The sequence below is a fragment of the Pimephales promelas genome, chromosome 4 (assembly GCF_988280905.1).
Source record: "Pimephales promelas chromosome 4, fPimPro1.hap1.1, whole genome shotgun sequence".
Lineage (NCBI taxonomy): Eukaryota > Metazoa > Chordata > Actinopteri > Cypriniformes > Leuciscidae > Pimephales > Pimephales promelas.
This window is the reverse complement of record NC_142772.1, coordinates 35870072-35891827: the sequence shown is the minus strand read 5'-3', so window position 1 is coordinate 35891827 and position 21756 is coordinate 35870072. Positions and strand designations below refer to the sequence as shown.

Below are 21756 nucleotides of genomic sequence, written 5' to 3'. Positions count from 1 at the left end.
GTAAAAGCCAGGCCTCGTTAACAGATTACAACAGACATGCAGACATCTATGCCAGCTGAAAGCATCTTTGAACTGGCTAAATTGGTACAGCTTTGACAGTTCCCTGAAGAGAGGAATATTTAAGAATGATTGTTGAAAGAGTGCAAAAGGGGCAGTGATGAGTGTATGCTGAGAGAAACAGACAGACAGAGGAAAAGCAGGAAGAGACACTCACCTTGATTAAACCATTCCTCTACAGCAGCAATACCAATAGGGAAAAAAAGCAGGCAGGGGAAGAAGACAGGAGATTCAGAGAGTGTGTATTAAAGAAGACAGAACTTATTTGTGAACCACTTAAAAGTACATAGGAAAGAATAGAGTGTTTATAAAAAGTATTAAATTAAGAAGAGAGTCAGTTCCATTAGTTCTCTCAAGTGAAAAATAGTTAATCACGTTGAACAGTTCTTTGGAGCTAATAATTCACGAAATGATTACAAGAAAGTTAGAATATTCACATATTCCACGCGCCATTGTGTTCTGCAATGTGTCAGAACAATTCATAACGTAGCACAAGTGTGCGCAGCATTCTCAAAGTTGCTGCTGGGTTGCTATAGTGAGCATTTGCAGAATCAAACGCATCGTCTTCTTCGGACAGTTTTCTCTTTCAGGTCAACTACATGAAGATAAACTTTCAAGAAAATCTGACTAAGAAATTGACTTGTGTCAAAGTCAGGACATTCAGCTAACCGCCTGGAAATCGACACATTGATTTTCACAACGCTGGGGATCATTACTGCTAAGTGAAGAACACAAAGAACTATCGTTCAAAAGTTTGGGGTGCTTTTTTTTTTCTCTCAGCATAAGAGATAAAAAGAAGCATAAGCAGAAAAACAAAACTGAGCACCAATTTACAGTAGCTGCAATAATATCTTTATGACCTACAGTAAGTTGATGAAAACATTGCGATGCACTTACTGCCTTGGATGTGCCCATTCTAATGACTGGCAAAACACGTATGTCTGAAATTCTCAGAAATTTGCTGGAGAAAAATCTAATGACTCTATTTGAGCTTGATTTTGATAAGAGGTTAATTAATATAATGAGACATACATGCATATATATACATACACACTGTATGTGTGTGTGTGTGTGTGTGTCTTTACTGTAACTTTTGATCAAATGAATGTACATAAAATCATTAATCTCTTTAAAATAACTTAAAATAAAAAATGTTGAATGCAAGTGTAATCTATGACATTAACACACTTTAATAATTAAGAATAAATACCGTGCAAACCAATTTTCAATCATTTCTAACATGATAGTGGTGCTGAAACGACACACTTTCTGCTTAAATTTGTGGTAAGCCAACATGGCAACCTAAACTTCATGTGTTTTGTGAGCAAGAATAAATTATGCCTTTTAACTCACAAAGCATTTTACTGGGACCAGGGATCTGTCAAAATAGCTTTCTGGGAAAACATCTCTTAATTTTTTGTTAAGGGCATTTTCTGGTGCAAATATAGGCCCCTTGCATTTTCAAAGTAAATCTGCAGGGCAGATAAACAAACCTCATTTAAAAAGGTCCACGAGGCACAGTATGCCATCAATGTTGTCATCTTAGTGGTTTAAGCACTTCTTGCTTTGATGAGTTCCCTTATTAGGTCTGTTCGAGAATCAGCTCGCTAAATCAGATCATTGATATATTCAAGAGGTCTCTCATCAGTCAATTTGAGAGAACAAAAATCTGGATAACTAATACAAAAACATAAAAAAAAAAGAAAAAAAGAGCTGGAACCTGCAAATGAATCAGCTCTCCTGGCATTATATTTAGAAAAAGTACCTGTACAACACAAGTGCATCGGTTGGAAGAACTGATTCAACTCAGCACTACAGACACTGAACCTACACCCACGTCCATTTAAAGATGAATATTGATTTAACATTGATACCCCAGACACACACTCCAGTCATGAATCATGAGCCACAATAGAGGACGTGCAGGCCAAACAAATAGCCTCAAGTATCATTTAGCTTCCTATTATCTGCCTGAACTGCTATTTATGATGTTGTGTAAATGCTAGGATCACACTGCCCTCCATGAACTCGCCGCTGATGAAAGAATCCGGCTGTTGATGATCAAGGCTCAATGATATAAAGGTGCTCAGTACTGTTTTAGAAGTATAAAGCACATAGATGAGACAAAGAAGAACTCAATAAAGACCTTTGGCCTTCTTTCCTCCGAAGCAGCCTGCGTCATCTTTCTTCTTCCTCTGAGTGCCAGCAGAGCCGGGGCCCTGAAGAACCGAGGGGTCCTGGAACTTCTCAGCCCCTGGAATCTCCTTGTGCACGTGGTAAGACAGGTTCCTCATGATGCAAACACAATTCTCCACAGACTAAGAGACAGCAAGAGAGAAATATTGAAAAAAATTAAATATAAATATAAATATTTTATTTCATACAGGCATTTCAATATCAACATAAAACATATATATTATAATATTAAAGATATGTTAAAACATAAAAAAAATAAAAGTATAATATAAATGTGGCCATTTGTCTAATAAGGAGTAAATAAAAATTGTATAATAATAATAATTTTATAATAATTAAATGACAATGACAACGTGGCTGGTTTTGTGTCTCATCAAATATTTACACTCAGATCAATATTTTGTGTTAATTTATTTATTTCAGAAGTAGCCAAGTATCAAGTGGGATAATGTACAGCAAGGCAGTCATTATAACACATGATCAATCTTTCAAGATGATACAAGATCCCTCTGTTTTAAGTTAAGATCCTGGGGCCAGTGGTGCCATACACATATCCATTAAGTAGACATGATTATTGTTGATTGAAGTCTTATTTCATGACAATTATCGATACTTCAGTAAAAACTAATACTAGGTAAATGAATGTAAGTATTAAGTCCTCAAATCAGTTAGAGTCAGCAAAACAAAAGAATAAAGAAACTTAGAACAAACCAAACCGACGAAAAATACAACAGAACAAAATAAAATTAAATAAACAGTGCTATAGGTTTTTTAGGAAGATGTACTAATAACAGTGGTATCGAGATAAGAAATAGCCTTTAACAGAAATAGGTCTCTGAGTGCACACATAGAAAACCGTCTAGTAGGGAAGAGTATCTCTTTCTCGGTTAATGTGCTTTTAATAATACTGTTTATTATCAAGCACGTCCCAGTTTAGCAACAGTAGATTGCATTTTACAACACTCACTTATTTGGCTGATTTGCATAGCTGAAAAGTAGAAGTAGATATTTTGAAGAATGTTTGTTATCAGACAGTTAACTTCCACAAAAAAATAAAAAATAAATAAATAAAAAAATACTGGGTGCCATCAACTGTCTGGTTAGTTACCAACATTCTTCAAAATATCTACTTTTGTGTTTGTAAAAAACTTGAGCAGGAGTAAACAATGACATCATTTTCATTGTTGGGGAACTTTCCCTTTTTTCATATTAAACTATGTTATTCCCTTAACTAAGACGAGTTGATACATACCTGCCTCGTCTCAGTGCGTGCATTCAATCGCTCTGACGCGTGAGACACTTTGATAGCACTTAACTAGCCCAGTTCATTCATTAGGATCCAGGCAGAGAAGCGACCAAACACCTCCATGTTTTCCCTATTTAAATGTAGTGCATTTAAGATGCACTTTTCTAAGTGTGTAAAGTGGATAACTATAATATATGGCGTAGAGCCAGACCGATATATCGGCAGACCAATATTATCGGCCGATATTAGACATTTTCCAAACTATCGGTATCAGCAGGTATAATGGCCGATATATGAATATTTCAAAAATAACATAAAAACAGACGAAACACGCTTGAACCATGTCATGAGTGTTGGAGTTGTATAGTTTGTCCATCAGAGGGCACTCTAAACCGCCACTGTTGGCAACACTCGTTGAGTTGGTCACGATACATACATTGCTTAAATAACAATTAAAAGATCATCCCCATCAGTTCTCTTAACTCAAATAAGCATGACAAAATTTGTGACTATCATGTCCTGTTTAAAAAAAATAAATTAAAAAAATAAGTAAAATATCAGCCGAAATATCGGAATATCGGATTTTAAAATCCAAAAATATTTGTATCGGTATCGGCCATCAAAATCTTTTATCGGTCGGGCTCTATACCACAGCAAGTGCTTGGAAGCAATTCGACCCGGCGCAGTAATATCATCATTTGTGAAAAGTCATCTCCCCCTTTCACTCTCCAGAGTGATGATATTACTGCACCAAGTCCATAGAAATATATGCCCCGAGTCGAGAGAGGAATGTATCCACTCATCTTAGTTAAGAGAATAACATAGCAGTAGTTTAATATGAAAAAAACAGTGGAGTATCCCTTTAACTCTGGCTTGGGGAGGAACGAAAGCGTGACACTGTGAAGGAAAGGAAGGTGCACTGGATGGAATGCGGCAGCATGATTTTATTGAATGCAATATTTTATCGAAATATCAATGCCACAATTTCAATATTGATCAAAATATATCAATATTAATTGTGACATTATATATATATATATATATATATATACGTATATATACACTTTTTTTGCATATGACCTAAAGCATGTAATTTTAAGACAGAAATGGTTTAATATTTCAACAAAGATGGATCCATGCTCCAGCTACTGCTGCAAAAGATACTCACCTTGTTGTCCATGTCCTTCTTTCCCACAGCAGACAGTAGAGCATGCAGCAAGGCATCTACCAGCCCCTCACACTCTCTCAAACGTCTGCGCGCCTCTGCACCGTCTGAGCTCACATTCCTATGGCAAATAGCAAAAGCATGATTAAGCGCAAGCATTTTTACTGATTATATGCTGAAGTTTTTGTTGAGGAAGCTACTTTGAAATTCTAGCTTGCCAAGCTAAACTATTCATAATTGAATTAGTTAAACTTTAGACAAACTGCTCTTGTAAAAGTAAATACAAGCTAAATGGGGCCAATATCTTCCATTTATTACTTAAAGCACACTTTCATTATTTTAATATCACAGCAAAAACTACTAGCCTAACTAATACAGTTCAAACATCATTAAAAGGCAAGTGAAGAGTCAGTAAAATATGTACTACACTAATTACAAGCATAGACAAATACAATATTACAAAGTTACAAATAAAATAAGGCCTAACTTTGTATTCAGGTACAGAAATGTAATAATTTGGCTTAATTGAAAAAAAAAAAAACACACACTATAGTGTCCACTGTATAAATTAAATATAGATCAATCTTTGTTTTGTTGTTTGATTAACATTAATGACTTGGACAGCAGCAGGTTGTTCATAGGTTGCTGTCACTTTAAGACTGAATGCACAGATCCAATATAATGATACACATCCGATTTCTTTCTCAACTTATTACGTCCACTTAATACATAACCGACTGCGTTTACAAGAATACATGCTGAGACTGGTATTTTGACATAATTGTGTGTGTGTCCGATGCGAAAGAGGAATCAATTTGCGGTTCACATGCTATCTAGAAAGTGCTTCTTTGCGCGATTCTCTTGAGAACTGCTCGAGACTCCCGGCCGCAATGAAGAACATTTAAAGGACAATTACTCAAGCCTGTGTGTCATTTAATCCGCATAGCAAAGAAGTTAGGATAAGAGAACTCGAAGCTAGTTGTCGACTTGTAGATGCGAGAGCTTGAGTCGAGTAGGATAAGAAAAACACGACGGTTGTCGACTTGTAGACGCAGAGAGCATGAGAAGTGAGAAGTGAGAAAAATGACAAGAACCTCTGTGAGCCATCTGGGTTCTTCATTCTTAACCCTAAAATGCCTTTCCTACCAGCTGTTCAAGCTGTCGTTTTTTATAACTAGATTGCCAAGCTAAAAATCCTACTCATAAAAAAAGCCTCAGTCAGTCCACAGTCATCACTATCAAATGACAACGGGAGAAAACATAAATTAAACTAACACCCGGCCAAACAAATGGGTCCAATTCCAGCATTAGAAATTTAAACCCATTCGCAGTATAACACCCATATGGAATGTAACATTTTCCAGCTGCTGTTGTGGCTGCAATCCAGATATAAGAGAGATGGATTGCATTTTTACAGCTACCTGTCTGTTTCCTCCATAATGGCTGAAGTACAGTCAGCACAATATTGAATACTGCCTACAAATACTTGTACCTACATCACAGATTGAGAATTCAAGACATTATATTGTGGCAGATAAAACTGAAAACAAAAAATATATATAGTGTTTGCTGGCAGTTTAAGCATATTTATTCAGATGCCATGCCAGGAAATACAGTATATGTATAGGTCAGGGGGCATAAATGTTTGTGTGTGTGTTCTCTAATTTTTAAAATAATAAATAGTGTGTACGTGTGTGTTTTCTATTTTTTAAATTAAATAAAGTCTTATTTCAAATATTAAATTGCCAGCCCTAATATATTTCTGTAAATTACCATAAAAGGATTCAGTGACTTATGCAAGAGATTATATCCTGGAAATATTGGCAAAATCTTGTGAAATAAAGTGAAAATCTCACTGATAAACACTCAATCGCTTAGTTCTGCTAAGAACGTTTACCTCCAAACATCTCAAGTTTAACTGGACATGGACACACTAATCAGGAATTACAAATGTGCACATTTTGTTACAATGGACAAAAAAATAAATAAAGGGTGCTTTCCCTCTGCCAAGGAGAGACAGGAAACAAAACTCTGGCTCCAAGCAGCTTACTAGGCAACAGATGTCACAGGATACAGTTTCCATGGATACAGGCTGAGTTGAGACTAAAAAGACAGGATGAGGATGGAGTGGCGTTGTGCACAACCGCATGTCTGCGATGATGTGTGCTGGTGACCTGCTGAAAGGTGGCATGTGGAAACACATGATGCCATGATGGCTGAACTACCACCTCTCCCTATAGCATCCTTTAGACCCGCTGAGGCACGGTTTAACCTGATAATATTGACTGACCTGTCACAGGGGAATAGCCAGCAAGAGCCTTGGCAAATGAGAATGAGCTAAAGAGCGATAAGGAGGTTGAGAAAGAGTAAAAGAGAGAAAAGAAAACAAGGAGAAATATCACTTTCAAGAAGACGCATTCCTGGACGTTCCTCGTCTTAACAATTAAGATAAAGAAATAGGTCGACCAATACTGGATTTTGCAGAAATCAGAAAAAAAGAAAATATACGATTTTAAAATAAATTAATAATTCGTATTAAATTGAAAGGTAACAGTAAAGGCATTTATAATGTTACAAAATATATCGACTGTATTTCTACTAAATGTTGTTCGTTGAACTTTCTAGTCTTCAAAGAATAATTGCAACAAATATTAAGCTGTTTTCAAAATTGACATAATACGAAATGTTTATTGAGCACCATCAGCATATTAGAATGATTAAATAAAGGATCATGTGATACTGAAGACTGGAGTGAGGATGCTGAAAAGTCAGCTTTGCCATCACATGAATAAGTTACATTTTAAAAATATATTAAAATAGAAAACAGTATATTATTTCAGAATGGTTCAAGGGCCAATATTAGTTGACATCAACATAAACTCAATAAGAAATGGATATATAAATAAACAATTATGTCCATGCTTCCTACCTATATTTCTTTTTGCCGATATCTGAGATGTTCTATGAAATGGTATACTTGAAAAGTAAAGGAACAGACTGAGAGACTAAGAAGGGCGGATGAAGGCATGGAGGTAGAGTCACGCATAAGCAAGCAGAATTTGGACTTGGCCCAGCAGGTTGCAGCACAACCAGCAGTAGCAGCAGGAGATTAGAGGCCTGGCTGCTAGAGAGGAAACAGAGGGTGAAAACACAGCTTCAGTGCTGAGCTCACACACACACGACACAGCTTAAATAAGAGAAGAGAGGGAGGAATTAAAGGAAGAAGACAGAGTACCACACTCAATTTGCGACAAGTTTTTGTAGCATCCAAATCCTGCTTCTGAAAGACCCTTGATACATGTGGAATCAACAATGTGGTAAGGAACAGACATAAATATAATCATATCTGAATTAGAGCCAGGTCGATATTATCGGCCAATATTAGGCATTTTCCAAACTATCGGTATCAGCAGTTATAATGGCCGATAAATGAATATTTCAAAAATAAAATAAAAACGGACGAAACATGCCTCAACCATGTCATGAGTGTTGGAGATGTATAAGTTTGTCCATCAGAGGGCACTCTAAACCGTCCCTGTTGGCAACACTCGTTGAGTTGGTCACGAGACATACATTGCTTGAATAACAATTAAAAGAACATCCCCATCAGTTCTCTTAACTCAAATAAACATGACAAAATTTGTGACTATCATGTCCAGTTTTGCAGCTGTTAAATAAGCCGAGAGTGAATCGGAATTATCTAGTAATAATTATGTCACGTTGTTACAGTGTAGTTGACTGACTGTCCTTTTAACTTTTGACAATGTGACTGAAGTATTTCTTTAATAGCGCGTGACAGTTATAGCAATGAGACTTATCATCTCTCCTTGGCCTGTTACAGTATATTGAAAATGTATCGTTAACCATTGCAAAATTATGGCTCATCATAGACTAGCTAACTCCAGCTAGCTAATGCCACTATCATCAGTCTGTTCTATGGTGACAATAAAAGAATCAAGTTTCTGTTTAAAATGCATTATCATATTATTTTACTTAAAACTCATAAATAACTACAAATAACAAATGTTATGGAAATCTGTTAATGTTTTGTTGTGCGTTTCTGAAAAAAAAAAATAAAAAAAAAAAAATCGGCCGATATATCGGAATATCGGATTTTAAAACCAACAAATATTTGTATCGGTATCGGTCTTCAAAATCCTTTATCGGTCGGGCTCTAATCTGAATCATACCTCTTACATTATCACATTATACAACAGATCACATCAATAAATCCCTCACCGTGCACATTTTAGATATCTCCCTTTATAATCAAGGACAACCAGATCACAACACTGTGTTCAAAGTACCTATTCACAAGATTAAGGATTTAAAGGGGGCACTTGAGGTCATGAAATTGAACTCAATGACCTGGTTCTGCCTCTAGCATGCTGATTTAGACAATCAGACCTGTGTGTGGAGGCTTATCCACCATTGCCATGGAAGTCTAGATAGGTGAAACAAGGAGAGTCACATCCAAACAAGGCAACAATAACCTGATTTAATGCCGCAATGTCAAGAGTGCAGTAATAATACTGTACGTGAATCCTAGAAAAGAAGGATCTTCGTCATAGCACTAGATCACATTGTTTGAGCCCAAGATCACATCAGTGGAGGAAGGTAACATGATCTGATGAGTTTAGCTCAATTCATGTCATTGTCAATCAATGGGCTGTTTCGAAAAGTACAGTGATGGCCAAGACGGCCAATCACAGTTTAAGCTAGAGATTCAAAACACATTTATTATTATATAGGCTATGGATCCATGGCCCAGTTATAATTGCTGAGACATTCAAAGACCCCACTGAATGAAAAAAAGACATCCTTTTCAGATATCAACCTCATATAAAGCAATTTTCTCTTGCCTTTTAGAGACAGAAGTGGGTGCAAGAAAGAACGAAAAGAAAAAAATGAACTCCACTTATTGTGGCAGGATGCATGGTAACCATGGCGATCTAAAGCCCTTTAGTGACAGGATATCTTAATCAAAAGCTGAGCTGCTTGAATGACCCCCAGAGGAGAGGATCATTGTCTACAGAGAGCTTTGTAACATACAAGCAATAATGGTTAAATATAGAACAGACACTATTGATTTTTGCCTTTAGTTATTATTTGGAGATGTTGCTATCATTTTTTCATAGAGTTTGTCAGAAGACAAATAAGCTTAATACAAAATTGTCTATTCGCACTTTCCTTTTTTTTTTTTGTCAGTTTCTTATATTAGTTGTCTCTCATACAGCAACAGCTAGTGTCGGGGAGTAACTAGTTACATGTAAAGGAGTTACATGTAACTGTAATCCATTACAGTTACTGAGAAAAAAAATGCGTAATTAAATTGCAGTTACTTATGAAAATGTTAACGATTACAAAGGTTGTTAAATCTGGATATTTTCTGTAAATGCTAGGATATGTTGAATAATATAAATGTGTTGCTTTGCCAGTTTTTGATGTGCACGATGCTTCCTGCTATTTAAAGGCCATTTAGTAAAGCAATGCTATTCTGATGCTTTTGATTGTCTCTTTGACAATTACGTCAAGTCACAATGCCGCTAGGCTACAACCTGTCTGAGAGTTACCACTATGGCGATTGGCGAGTGATAAAAATGCATTCCAGAGCTGGAAATGTAAAAATCATCTCATCCAGAAATTAGAAAAGGCACAAATATAAGTGCAAAATATGTTTGCCAACTATTAAAATGCAATCGACACTGAAGGTGTCAATGTCGATCCTGAGGAAGCATCTCCTATGATAAATATTAAGCGCCACCTATTGGTCGAATCCTTCTATTAGTGTGCTGTTTTGACTTGCAAAAAAGAGCTCCTGGTATTTAACTACACAACGATTGGTCACTGAGTATAAACAAATTTTAATGGAATTTAACTTTTTTTTTTTTTTTTTTTAAACATGCATGTTATGAGAGCTACACTAGGGGAGTCTGTTTGGGTTGCCAGTGAGTATGAAACTAGAATATATTCTTGGTTCTTGTTAGTGAGAAATTAAAATTAGGCTTTATATGGTTTTATGTTTTCCCTTCACACACACACACAGTGGTTAAACAGATAGTATTAGATATTTCAAATAGGGTAACTTGTAATCTGTAACCTATTACATTTCCAAAGTATCCTTCCCAACACTGGCAACAGCTCATTTTAACAGCTGTTCCCATGGACAAAAATGATCATCTTCTCAAAGCTAAACATATAAATGGTAAATGGCTCTCTTACCCCTAGTACACAGGAACCATTTCTAGTTATAATCAGTGTTGGGCAGTAAAGCATTGCCATAATAACACTGGTTTCTGCAGTAATAGTGTAATAAATTATGAATGATTTCAGTAATAATATTACAGTTACCATCCATAAAATAGCTCATTACCATGTAAATTTTGTTGCTTCAAACCCTACTGATTTGAAATCAAATCATTCCTACATTAATTCGCATAGTCTTCACAACTCACACGTGCACATGATGTCACCATTGCAGCAAGCTAGCTTGGAATATGGAAAAATCTTACATTCAGCAACTGGAAATATAGACATTACATTACTAATGTAAGTTGTTGCATTACTTTACTCTGGCATTGCATGTCTTGCACACTCTCCAACATACATAATGAAATATAACTGTATCTGGGTAATGAATTATAGCTACAATTAGCATCAAGCTACACATGACAATTCATGAGATTAATACCATGCTTTTACTCAAAACTCACTACTACACTATTTTTGTAATAACTTCTGATTGCGATCTAACGTGGATTTTGGTCAAATGATGAGACAGAAATTTGTTTATTTGTAGCATTTTAGAATAAGTTATTTAGCATTTCTCATGTAAACATCCTCTATTTTTATAAAAATAGCCCAAATTACATGAAAATCACGTACAAATCATATGCCGTATGTTTCGTATGTTTATTAGCTTCATGTTTCATGAAATGTTTCTCTGGGTTAGTATGTACCGAAAAGAACACGAAAGAGACCAGGCAGGCTATGAACACATAATATGAGTGACAGTTGTGACAGAGTGCAGTTAATGATGTTACGCTGACTAATAACAGCAATTGTGGAAGTGAAAACACAGAGACAGTTTAGAAGCCACTAATATGTTCACCAGATCAAATAATTTAGAAGAAAATGAATAGAAATTATGACTTTGGCCAATTTTGTGGGGTATAACGGAAAAGTGATATAACAAGTAGTGTAACAGACAAAAAAAAATCTCAGAAAATAATAAGAAATGCTAAACGCTAATAAATTACTAAACGAAACTGTTAAAACTTTACAATAATGTCTCCTGTGTTAATATTAATTAATGCATTAACTAACATGAACACATTTTTTTATGTTAGTTAATAAAAGATTTCATGTTTTACAGTGCATTAACTGATGTTCACAAATGCAAGTTTTGATCTTAGAAATCATTAGTAAATACTGAGATTAACAAGTATTGTTCACTGTTAGTTTGAGTTAACTAATATAGCTAATTAATTTGAATACATGAAACCTTATTGTAAATTGCTAAAAAAAAAACTAAAATTGAAAATATAGGAAATAAAAGCTAATTCAAAATATGAATAAATACTATATTGGTATATAAACAATACTAAAATACCACTCAGAGAGACAGACCATCTTAATAAACACAAATGAATTTCTTTTGTTCATGTAAAGCCTTTTAGCAATCAAATTAGCATAGACTACATGGGTCAAAGGCTTTTGCAGAAACTTGCAAACACTATAAGACTAATGGGATTCATTGACATTGTTCTAGGTCAGCTGACGAGGATGGTGAAGAGGCTGTCAATCAGACCAGTGTACCTAAGACATCCAGATGTGTTCTTGAAGACGGTGGTCCACTCTGCATCTCGTGGCTTTGAGTCTTCGTTCGGCTCGTGTTCCCATCCCGAATGAGGGATAATGACCTCATTAGTCATCGTCTGAAGCCCGTGGTTAATTATCACCATCTTCAGTGGCTCATAGGAGGACAAGTTCCAAAGTGTTCCTAACAGGTGAAATGAGATGAGAGAAGAAGGAGGAGAGAGAAAAGAAATGAGAAAATAGGATCTGTTACATCTCTTAACACATGACACAAGAGCTACAAACAAAAAGTGGCACTGCTGTTAGATCTGTTGACTTGCACCACGCATTATGAAAGCATCGATTCTGAGTTTCCCGACAGGAACCTACATTATAGAAGTAAGAAGGATTGGAAAGGAGAAGCAAAGTTTGAGAAAAAAAATTCTCAGAGTACACGATGTGAAGCAAACTGGCTGTTGTTTTCTAGAGACAATAAAACAGAAGCTTGTTCTATAAGCCAGCAGACGTACTGTATATACGCCCACAGTTAAGACTAGCCTTTGTTTTATTAACTTGGCAAGCAACGTTCAGCTACTGCAACCCTTGGAAATGTAGAGTGGATAAATAAACTGACTTCTCTTGGGTTAGCAAAAATGAAGTCTCTGGACCGGAGGGCATTTTCATAGTGTTTACATAGCTTACTACAAACTCATAGTAATGTACATCCTGATGCAACTCTGAATCTATTTTCCTGCCCTTCATACACATCATTATTCTTCTCGTTCTGCAATTACTTCCAGATCCATTTCTGCTGACAAAAAACTACAACAGGAGACAAGAGGTCTATAAACATGCCATCGATCTCTGTAATGAGGCCTCGGGTTCTTTTAGCCCCCAAAATAAATCTATTTACCCTCTAATAATAACTAAATTTGTACTGCCATCTGCAAGGAGGCTTCATTGCCATCACCTCTTAGGTGCTGAATAGCCATAAGACCCTGGTTAAAGCCCAGATAACAGATGCCGTACACATGGCCCTTGCTGTACCTGGGAATGTGTACTTGGTAAAGTGGAACATTAAGGAGAATGGATCATTACCGGCCAGCTCATGCGCTCGTGCATGCGCTATTGTGTCAGATAGGCTTGTAGTCAGTGGAGACTATACATAGCACATGCTGATTAACTTCACTCCATTGGCTTTAATAGGAGGCAGACAACAGGAGCAAGCTGGAGCAGTCAAATGCCTTTTTAACTAGTGTTTACAATCGTCTACACAGACACAGTCAGCAATGACTTTTAAGAAATTAAGAAATTACTTACAGGAAAAAGAATAAATTACCTTTTAAAATGCATGAACAAAACAGTCATTTTAAACTGTAATAACATTTCACAATATTACTGTTTTTACTGCATGTTTGGTAAAATAAATTTCCTGCAAAATTAGAGCCAACGACTCACGACTCATTATTTGATGTTGATGTATTATCAGTTAGGTAAAGTAGAAAAAATTAGAACATTGTGCAAAGTTATGAGAGTATAAGTCATAATTTTGATGATTGAAACCCCAAATTCAATCCATCAGAAAATTAAATAAAGAAATGTCGGCCCTATGAAATCTATAATCATGCATTATGTAATATACACTCACGCAAAGGATTTTTAGGAACACCATACTAATACTGTGTTTGCCCCCTTTTGCCTTCAGGACTGTCTTAATTCTACGTGGCATTGATTCAACAAGGTGCTGAAAGCATTCTTTCGAAATGCTGGCCCATATTGATAGGATAGCATCTTGCAGTTGATGGAGATTTGTTCCAACACATCCCAAAGACGCTCTATTGGGTTGAGATCTGGTGACTGTGGGGGCCATTTTAGTACAGTGAACTCATTGTCATATTCAAGAAACCAATTGGAAATGATTCGAGCTTTGTGACATGGTGCATTATCCTGCTGGAAGTAGCCATCAAAGGATGGGTACATGGTGGCCATAAAGGGATGGACATGGTCAGAAACAAATGCTCAGGTAGGCCGTGGCATTTAAAGGATGCTCAATTGGCACTAAGGGGCCTAAAGTGTGCCAATTAAACATCCCCCACACCATTACACCAACACCACCAGCCTGCACAGTTGTAACAAGGCATGATGGATCCATTTTCTCATTCTGTTTGCGCCAAATTCTGACTCTACTATCTGAATGTCTCAACAGAAATCGAGACTCATCAGACCAGGCAACATTTTTCCAGTCTTCAACTGTCCAATTTTGGTGAGCTCTTTCAAATTGTAGCCATTTTCTTCTATTTGTAGTGGAGATGAGTGGTACCCGGTGGGGTCTTCTGCTGTTGTAGCCCATCTGCCTCAAGGTTGTGTGTGTTGTGGCTTCACAAATGCTTTGCTGCATACCTCAGTTGTAACGAGTGGTTATTTCAGTCAAAGTTGCTCTTCTATCAGCTTGAATCAGTTGCTTTCACACCATTCTTTGTGCATGAAAATACCAGTAGCTGAGCAGATTGTGAAATACTAAGACCGGCTCGTCTGGCATCAACAACCATGCCACTTTAAAATAGCTTAAATCACCTTTCTTTCCCATTCTGACATTCAGTTTGGAGTTCAGGAGATTGTCTTCACCAGGACCAAACCCCTAAATGCATTGATGCAACTGCCATGTGACTGGTTGATTAGATAATTGCATTACTGAGAAATGGAACAGGTGTTCCTAATAATCCTTTAGGGGAGTGTAGTTATTTATAATAAATATATTAGTTTCACCTTTTAATTTGAATTACTGAAATACATGAACCTTTGTTCTTTGTGAACTTGTGAACTTTTGTAACACAATCTATAGATATTTAAATAAAATATTAATATATAACATTAACATGAAATTTAAATCTCCTAGACTGAAAACAAAAGAGGGACATATAATGATGAGCCAAAACATTATGACTAGTCACAGGTGAAGCAAATATCACTGAACATCTCCTACCAAGGCCACATATTAAGGTCTGGGTACTAGATTAAATGGAGAGCAAAAAAAAATCAGTTCTCGTAATCAACATGTTGTATGCAGGAGAAATTGGAAGATTAAAGATCTGAATCTGGAATGGTTGGAACATGACGAAGAGTGGAAGGTGTTGCCCTGCCCTCCAAATTCCACAGGTCTCAATCTAATTGAACATCTATGGGATATTCTGGACCAATAAGTTCGATCCACAGCGGATCCACCTCGCAACCTACAGAATTTGGACGTCTTGGTGCCAGATACCACAGGGCATCTTCACGGGTCTTGTAGAGTCTATGCCTTGGTGGGTCAGTGCTGGTTTCACGTGGAGGACCAACAGCATATAATTAGGCAGGTGGTCATAATATTTTGGTTCATCTGTTTATTTATACAAAATAATAATATATTAATACTAATTGTTCAAACACACACACATACATACACCACATATAGTGGTAAAAATCTGGTGTTGTATCTGTTTGGTGCCCCTGCCATCTTTTTTGCAGGTTCCTGGATATCCCACAAATCTAATACAAAAGGAGCCAATGAAACCCACATAAGGGAAGCTGAACCTTGCAAGAGGTGCAGCCTGATTGAGTTTACTCCTTCCTGCTTGTCATTGGAGACTCCCAGCTAATTCAATTTCCTGGGAGCAGCAGACATGCTGTTCTAACAGGCCATTCACTTAGGGCTATTACAGTCGCATCCTGCCCCCTGCCATTCATCATACACTGATTGGACATCCGAGTCAGAGGGAAAGAAACAGGAAGAAGGGTAAACGAGGTAATCATCTCAGAAATGCCACCATACTCTGGACTTCTGGAATTTATGAACAATTTTTCATTTTGTAAGCTATGTTTAGTGGCCTTTTCTAATGTCCATACATATCATTAGGTGATTCAAATAGACCTTGTTCATGTTCAACAGTATTGAACATGAACAAGGAATAATTCCAGCTGTGAGATACAACACAGCACCAAATTGGTTTATAGTACAAAAGTCATCAAAATCAATCATTTAGTTATTATTCTTGATTTCTAAATGGCCCTATTTAATGTAATTTATATGATATTTTATTTTGCCTTCCACGGTTTTGTGTACGTTTTTCGAGGATAAGAATGCACCACACAACCTGTTCATGTTCTATCAAGTGACAAATTTGTGTGAAAGTTTCGAACAAATCGAATGAGAATGACTCGCTGACTCCTTCATAAAGGTAGTCACTTGTCGCCACCTACTGGCATAATGATGAAACTAGTCGCTGAACGTAAAAATGGATTAAGGAATGAGGAACTAAATCTGTTTCAGCTAGATACTGCCAGCAGTCAGAGCAAAAGAGAGATAAAATAAAGAGAAATAGAGAATTAGAGCAAGTTGGAGAGTTGTGTCAGATACAAAACGCAGTAAGGAAGTAATGCTTCACAGCCAATGGTATAAACACACTGCTATAGCTGTTCAGTTGTAATTAAATGATAAATTAGTTCAGAAAACAAGTTTTAACATTTAAGACAGAGAGCTATGTTGCTTTGAAGTTGTATCAGCCTTGACCACCTTAATATAAAAATATTAATATGAGCTGCTAATATTCAAAGCACACGAAGAACATTTTGACACAGGGTCACCAAATTAAAACGGACGATTTAATTAAAAATAATGCTGAAAAGTGGAAAAGGTAATGAAAAATTCTAAGCAGAAAGAAAAAAATAGTAGCAATATCCACAGAATGAGGTTCTTGGATGAGGGTGCAAATGGTGCTGCTGACGATACAGGGGTACTAACCATGACATTCAAGAGTACACGGTGAACCTATTTTTAAAGTCCTGCAATTATTTTTAATTGTAGAAAAACATTCCTGGTTTTCCAGGCTGGTGAAAGACCATTGTGAGAGCAGTGTTTTCATAGGGGCCTTTGCAGATAAACCATACGGCTCTCAAGGGCTCGGTTTGGAACTGACACACTAAATTCCCTCCATCCTGTCGAAGAGAAGCTATTTTTAACTGAAAGACTGAAAGCAACATTGTGCTGTATAGATAATCATTGAGGCTGCAGAGCCTTTATACGTCAGTTTCACACTCCCCAATAAAAGGATTCACTTAGGTATTTCACACACCACAAACTTTTTTTCTGTGGTCTGTGAAAACGCTGAATGTCTGGTCTGGAGAACCATCAAAGTCATTAGGAGAAAGGCTTTCTTTTTCAGTAGATTCACCAACCCTAGTAGAGGAAAAATCTGCATTTTTAAAAGTATATTACACCACACCGTTCAAATTTTATTTATTATTATTATTATTTTTAAAGAAATGTATTATTTTTTTATTCCACAAGGATGCATTTGATTGATCAAAGCTAACCGTACATAAATTTATAATTAATTTCAATTTCAAATAAATGCTGTTCTTCTGAACTTTCTGTACATCAAAGAATCCAGATTTTTTTTTATCATAAAATAAAAAGTTTTGCCATCATATGAAAAAAAAATATTTTAAAATATATAAAAAATGTTTAAATATATTCTTACATTTTTCACAATAGTCCTATTTATTTTTTATCAAATAAATGCAGTCTTGGTGAGCAGAAGAGACTTGAAACAAAACAAAAACGTGAAACAAACTTTTGAATGGTGTAACCATTTCATCCAAATTTTTTTTAATACTTTTTTTTACTTAAGATTTTGTAAATCACTCACTTTGTCAGTGACACGAATTCCCTCTTTCAGTAATAAAATATCTTGTGTATGCATGCAAACACGCTTCTTTGGCCACTGTGTTTTTTGTGTGTTTGTTCTGAAGCCGAATCTCTTTTGCGTTCTCCATGATATAGTAAATGTATGTCAGGTCATGGGATTAAAGTCCCAGAAGGAGACACATAAACCACAGTGTTCTTACAGTGACCTGCAAGACCCTGCTCTACAGTCCCGCTGAAAGACTGACCTGGATTCAGCCATCAGTCTCGACTCATTTGGTATTTAAATGTGAAAACTTGGCGAGAGGCCTGTGGGAAGTATTAGAAGGATATTTGCCAAGCATGACAAGTTGAAATGAGAAAAATACAAATGAATGAATCATAGATGATTTAGGACGAACAAGCTAAAAAGATGAAAGGTTATTTTTGTCATTGGCCTGAATATTACTTTTATTGGTCAGGCAGTCACACAGGGTAAAGCCTGATTTATCTGGAATTGAATTTCGTAAGAGTTAGGGTTGCACATTCTCCACCATAAACATTCCCTCCTCAAATTTTAGATTATAGTGGTCAGAAAGGACAATTTGTACCGATTAAATGATTAAAACTGACAGAAACTTTTACACTCTTACACAAACTTGGTTTCGAATAAATTCTGTTTTTTGGAGCTTTCCATTAATCAAAGAATCATGTTTTTTTTTTTTAAGGTTTCCCCAAAAACATTAAGCAGTCTAAACTTTTTATACACTGATAATAAATGTTATTTGAGCAGCATATCAGCATATTAGAATGATTTCTGATGGATCATGTAACACTAATGACTTATTTTGTGGTATTAAAAAATATTTCACACACTGTAAAAATGAATATGCTTTATCTAATCAATAAAATCGTGGCAACAGATTACAAGCAATATTATTTATTAAATTGAACAAATTAGAATTGAGTAATAGTTAATCAAATTACCATTCTAATTAATTCGAATTTGTAATATTTAATTAATAATATTGCTTGTAATATGTTGCCACAATTTTACTGATTAGATAAAGCATATTATTTTTTTCAGTGCAATATTACTGTTTTACTGTATTTTTGGTCAAATAAATGCAGCTATCTTCAACAGTTACTGTAAAAGTTTGCACAAAATGCTGTGGCAGAAGTCATTCACATGTCTTAGTCAGTTCAATCAACTCCAAACATAAACTATTCTACCAGACAGACACGTCTTACACTTCTTGAACTACTACTGTACTTTTAATTTTCTTCGGTCATGTCTTATTAATAACACCAAAAATTATGACCCACAAAGAAAACTACAAAATGAGGTGCACAACGCCCCTATACAACCAATTTTACAATATATTTTTTTATGGTCACAGTGCTAAATTCCAGTATGTAATGGCGCAGCTGAAGATTATCATATCGTACCTGTGATGAGTTCCCGAACTTCCATGTCATTGGTTTTCCTCAGCAGGCGGATGAGAGCAGGAATCCCATCACAGCTCTTGATGGCTACCTTGTTATCGTGGTCCTTGCCATAGGAGATGTTTCTCAGAGCTCCACAGGCCTTGCGGTGAACTTCAGCTTTAGGGTGGTCCAGCAAGCTCACCAGCACTGGGATCCCCTTCAGCTGCCTGACATCCTTCTTTATTTTGTCGTTCTCATAGCAGAGATGCTGCAGGTAGGCGGCGGCGTTGGACTTGACCGGATCGATGGGGTGACCTAGCATGGCGATGACCTCAGGCAAGTCGGGGTCCCTCCAGCGTGGATCTTTGCGGATGCTGTCAATCGAAGGGGAGCGACGGCCCCCCATGCGGTCAAGACTGGCCATGCTGCCCCTCTCGGGTTGGGCAAGAGGTGCCGGATACATGCCATGGATGTAGGGGTGTCTTTCGTCGATTAATTCAGCCTCAATGGGGTCCTCGTAGCCTCTGTGATGAAGAAGAGAAAGAGAGAGAGATTTTAAAGTGATTTATCAGTCAACGAATGGGACTAACACCAGCCAAAAAAAAAAAAAGTGAAAAGAGTGGGAAACTCTGAATGTTAAATTATGTAGTGTAAGGGCTGTTTACACAGAATGTGTTTTCATTCTACTGTACTACTTTTCCATTGTTTTTCAATTTAAATGCACTAGATGGACATCATTGCGCTCACCCCGCATCTTTTGCAGCAACTTGCTCATGACACCTCAAGAAATTCACCGTTTAAAAAACGGATCCCTAGACTTTTGCTTTTTTTATATTCCACCAATCTGTGAACACCGCAAAAACATGTTCGGTTTGATCCAAGCCTGAGATTTCAGCACTGAAAAAAGCATGTGAAAACTTTTTTCTTCTTTTTTTCTTAAAACGGTTGTGCTATTAAATTTTTTTGTGGAAATTGTGACACATTTTTCTGCTACTTTTACATTTAATCAATTTAAGGCATATAAATTGTTATATAATCATATACATTTATATATAATCATATAAATTTATATATAATCATATAAATTGTTAATCTCACAACTTATATAGAGTGTCATTTGCCAACTGTGAGATCCTGATGTGGAACAATAAGATGTGCAGAATATGAAGGATGTTGGTAAAAAGACAAATGCCGGGACACAATTAACTCAATGCATTTGGGCATAATCAGTCTTAAGTATCAAATTACATTCATAATCACCCTTATAGTGTGTCCCCAGCTTAAGAAAGACAGAGAAAAATTTGATATTTACCATGGTGTTAAAGAATCCACAGCACTCGTCAATAAGAAAAACTGCTGCTATTTTCTTAATAATTATATCTGTCAGGACACAGTGATGTTCTCTTTCTTTAAATACTGATGGATGGGATACAGCATGAGGGAAAACAGAGAGCCTGCAGGACCCAGAGCAAATATAGAACAGACTGGAAACAAAGCGAGAGAGAGCGAGAGATAGCGAGAGAGAGCAAGAGAGAGAGAAAGAGAGAGAGATTTTTTTTCACAACAACTTTATTTGATCCTCAGAACTTCATATCATAACTTTTATATTGATATTAATAATTACATTTCTGTCACAAATCATTCTTTCTTCCACTCCAAAATACTTATTCCAATACTAAAGCAAAAACCACCATTACCTTCATTATATCCCCATCTTTGCAAAAAACCTTCATAATCATTAACCAACTTATAAAACTTAAAATCAATCAGAACCCGACTTTTCACCAAATTTTTAAAAACCATCTCAACTTTTTGCCCTACTATACCTTCTAACATCTTTTTTCTTGAGATATAAATAGCTCTTTTAGCTTGTCCAAAGAGAGAGGGAGAGAGAGAGAGAGAGAGAGAGAGAGAGAGAGAGAGAGAGAGAGAGAGAGAGAGAGAGAGAGAGAGAGAGAGAGAGAGAGAGAGAGAGAGAGAGAGAGAGAGAGAGAGAGAGAGAGAGAGATGTATAGGGAGCTAGATAGCTTTCCTAGAATTAGAATTAATAAAAAGAACAGTGTAATACAGCAGCGCTCCCACTGCTCTGGACTTTTTTGAGAGCCTCATCTTTAGTCATCAACAAGCAATCCAAATGTGGGAATAGGAAATGAAATAATCAGTGTGCATTTCTGTAGATCAGGTAAAGAAATGGAATAAAGTAGGCTC

The 21756-nt window shown here is 36.3% G+C and overlaps 1 protein-coding gene across 28 annotated transcripts in view; it reads right to left on the bottom strand.

Annotated features, from left to right (window-relative positions):
• Positions 1-21756, bottom strand: part of arvcfb (ARVCF delta catenin family member b) — a 188993-nt gene that overhangs the window by 34877 nt on the left and 132360 nt on the right. For 24 of the 28 annotated variants that reach the window (XM_089130386.1, XM_039658982.2, XM_039658981.2 and 21 more), the window contains 5 exons: positions 19570-20072; positions 12483-12666; positions 4668-4785; positions 2204-2375; positions 215-232 (listed from right to left, as the gene is read on the bottom strand). In XM_089130386.1, coding sequence (XP_088986512.1) covers positions 215-232; positions 2204-2375; positions 4668-4785; positions 12483-12666; positions 19570-20072 — 995 coding nt within the window. The remainder of the gene's footprint in view (positions 1-214; positions 233-2203; positions 2376-4667; positions 4786-12482; positions 12667-19569; positions 20073-21756) is intronic. The other 4 variants (XM_039658983.2, XM_089130377.1, XM_089130379.1 and 1 more) reach the window with 1 other exon arrangement.